This window comes from Notolepis coatsorum (genome assembly GCF_963971535.1).
Source record: "Notolepis coatsorum genome assembly, chromosome: 6".
Taxonomy (NCBI): domain Eukaryota; kingdom Metazoa; phylum Chordata; class Actinopteri; order Aulopiformes; family Paralepididae; genus Notolepis; species Notolepis coatsorum.
Window position 1 is genome coordinate 96,151,373 of NC_140170.1, and position 3,300 is coordinate 96,154,672.

A 3,300-nucleotide genomic window follows, 5' to 3' on the forward strand; every position below is an offset into this window, starting at 1 on the left:
ATTTAAATAGACTCATTATCAGCATAATTGTTCTATAAAGTTTTTACATGGTTTACATGGTCTTCAGTCAGCTGACAAAGACATTACAGTACAGTAACTGCTATTGAAACGGATACTATTAGTAGCTGTAATAATCTGGCATAATAAACAAATAATCTCGCATAATAAACTGTAATAATCTGTCAGGGTTGTCTACCTCAGCAAGGCTGCCTCGGGGGTTGGCTTTTTTTCAGTGCCCGGCAGCCTATTCTACATATTTAATCAGCATCATCGGCAGTCAGTCAGCTTGATTGATTGATTGAAAACTTTATTAACAGATTGCAGAATGGGTACAATACAGTACAGCTCAATACACACAATTGTTAAGGGGATGCAGACCAGAGAAAGACTTTCGTCTTGTTTACATCAGGGTCCCCCATTTTCAATTCATCAGGACATATATGACATACATGACATACAGATAGTCAGTACTGCTACATCTATACATTTATGACATACCAGATTTGCAAATACAGTACTGTTTGTGATACAGAAGGAGTCAGGAAAAGGGAGTATATACATTTGACGTAGAAACTGTACATTGGAGGAGGTTGGGTGGGGGGGGTTGGGTACACTGGGATATTGACAACCATACTGGGTAATCTACATTGGAGGTGGGGGGGGGGGGGCACACTGTATATACAAGCAAAACTGTACATTGAGGGGGGGGGGGGGGGGGGCACTGTACAAACAAACAAAATTGTACATTGGACTATTGACAACCATACTAGGTAAATGACTGTACATTGGAGGGGGTTGGGTTAGGATATTTACAGGGGCCAGTGTTGAATTGCAGTCTCCCGTAGGTGTCCCTTGAGAGAGGTTTTGAAAGTGGGTAGTGATCCACATTCCTTTACAGCTTTGGGTAGGGCGTTCCACATTGATGTGGCATAATTGCGAAACGTGTTTAGTCCCTTATTTGAGCCGAATCTGGGTTTAACATGATTTGTGGAGCTCCCTCTGGTGTTGTGATCGTGGTATTCACTGACCTTTGTCGACAGAAGTGAGCCTGCTTGCTAGCTTTTCATGTAGTCTCAGAATGTCTCCATTTTGCGCTTCTCCATATGCCCGACCAGCCATTTCACACCGGTCAGTATGCCCTTCCAACCTGTGCTCATCTCTCCCCCGCTCTCCATCGTGAATAACCAGGAACCATGTGATCTTACCACAACACGTCTCTCATGTGGACATTTGGACTTACCTGGGTTTTATGGACATGTATAAATGAGCTTTTTTATGGCCTGTTTTTTAACGGTTGACTTTTTCTCTACAGGAAATCTATACATGGACTCCAGACAGAACATGTCGATGATGGGGCCCCCAGGATATCCACACATGCCCCCAATGAGCAGCGCAGGGCCCACAATGGCAGGTAATGTCTAGAATAACTACTGCTGAGAGGTATCATCTAGAATAACTACTGCAGAGAGGTAACATCTAGAATAACTACTGCAGAGAGGTAATGTCTAGAATAACTACTGCAGAGAGGTAATGTCTAGAATAACTACTGAAGAGAGGTAACGTCTAGAATAACTACTGCAGAGAGGTAATGTCTAGAATAACTACTGCAGAGAGGTAATGTCTAGAATAACTACTGCAGAGAGGTAATGTCTAGAATAACTACTGCAGAGAGGTAACGTCTAGAATAACTACTGCAGAGAGGTAACGTCTAGAATAACTACTGCAGAGAGGTAACGTCTAGAATAACTACTGCAGAGAGGTAATGTGTATATATGACTACTGCAGAGAGGTAATGTCTATATATGACTACTGCAGAGAGGTACTGTCTAGATATGACTACTGCAGAGAGGTAATGTGTATATATGACTACTGCAGAGAGGTAATGTGTATATGACTACTGCAGAGAGGTAATGTGTATATGACTACTGCAGAGAGGTAATGTGTATATGACTACTGCAGAGAGGTAATTTGTAGAGTAGTGCTAGAGAAGTGCTGTAGAGCTGCAGCATGCAGTGACCGGTCCTCTCCTCCGTGTCTACAGGACACCATGCACAGATGAACCACCAGCACATGATCCCTGCCAGAAACTTCCAGATGCACCGCATGCCAGCTGATGACATCCAGGATGACTTTGACTGGGACTCTATTGTCTAACCCTGGACACCCCCTCGCTCCCCAACCACCCCCACCCGCTCTTTGATACGAGGAGGGAAGGAGACGGAGGAGCAGAAGAGGAGCCAGAGGTTAGAGGAGGAGGCCAGGCTGAGCTTAATGGCCACCGTGGGAGGAATACAGAAGAACATTAATTCACTTTTGGAAGAGAAAGTGAGAAACCGAGAGAGACTTCAGAGTCCTGACATTTTTACAAACAAAAAAAAACAAAAACAAAATGTACTAAAAATACAAATAAAAAATGTTACTTTGAAGACAATCATATTTAGTGGGACATGTTGAAGTGGTTGCTTATGCACTTGTCCTGAGACGAGAGGCACACGTCCATGTCTAAAACCACATGCTCCTCGACCCCTCAGCCAGCCCCCCCCTGTCCCCTGTCCCCCGTCAGCAGCCTTCCAAAGTCCCTCGTCCCCCGCTCCGTAACTGTGGTGTGATTTGAGCGACATGTTCGGCTTGTAATCCTTCTCGTGTTGAGCTTTGGCCCCGGCTGCCTCATGGATGAGTTTGTCTTTTTATGTTTTTGTTTTCTTTGTTTGTTTGTTTTTTTATTGAAATCTTTATTTTTTAGGAAACGCAGGCCGCCTATCTAAGTAATGTGATGGTGCTTGTTGGCCACTTTCGGGTGGATTTGGGCCCCGAAGTGCGTGTGTGTGCGTGTGTGTGTGTGTGCGTGTGTGGGTGTGGGAGGTGGGAGGGGTGGGGTGATGTATCGGTGGTAAAGTTAGGTTTACAGAAACTGAGGTTGTGAACAGGGTGTTTAGTATTTAACCAGGCTTGATTGGAAAAATAAAAGAGAGAGAGAGAGATCACAAAAAAATTACAGCTTAGTGATCTGATACGTCCCATAGCCAGTCCATCTGATCAGGCTCGTTATGGGAGAACAGCAGCTTTACCGGCAGTATTTCTTTTTAATTTGTCCTTTTTCTTGGTTCTCAGTGTCTCAAACACTGCAGGGTGAGTGAATATGACGTGGGAGTGGATGATGATGAAAGCAAATTATAATTTTTTTTTATCAGATCTCCTTTCAGTTAAAGTCATTCAGCCCCTAGTTGTGGAATGAGCTCCATGTTGTCTGCGGTCGTACTGGTGACTGAAGCGTGGCCCAATTTAAGGCGAATTTGGGTG

The 3,300-nt window shown here is 44.2% G+C and overlaps 1 protein-coding gene across 1 annotated transcript in view; it reads left to right on the top strand.

Moving 5' to 3' along the window:
• The window catches only part of foxj3 (forkhead box J3), a 182,092-nt gene extending 179,252 nt beyond the window's left edge, over positions 1 to 2,840 (top strand). The window contains exons 11-12 of the mRNA XM_084316286.1: positions 1,313 to 1,411; positions 2,042 to 2,840. Coding sequence (XP_084172412.1) covers positions 1,313 to 1,411; positions 2,042 to 2,154 — 212 coding nt within the window. The 3' untranslated portion in view covers positions 2,155 to 2,840. The remainder of the gene's footprint in view (positions 1 to 1,312; positions 1,412 to 2,041) is intronic.
• Positions 2,841 to 3,300: the final 460 nt, after the last annotated feature.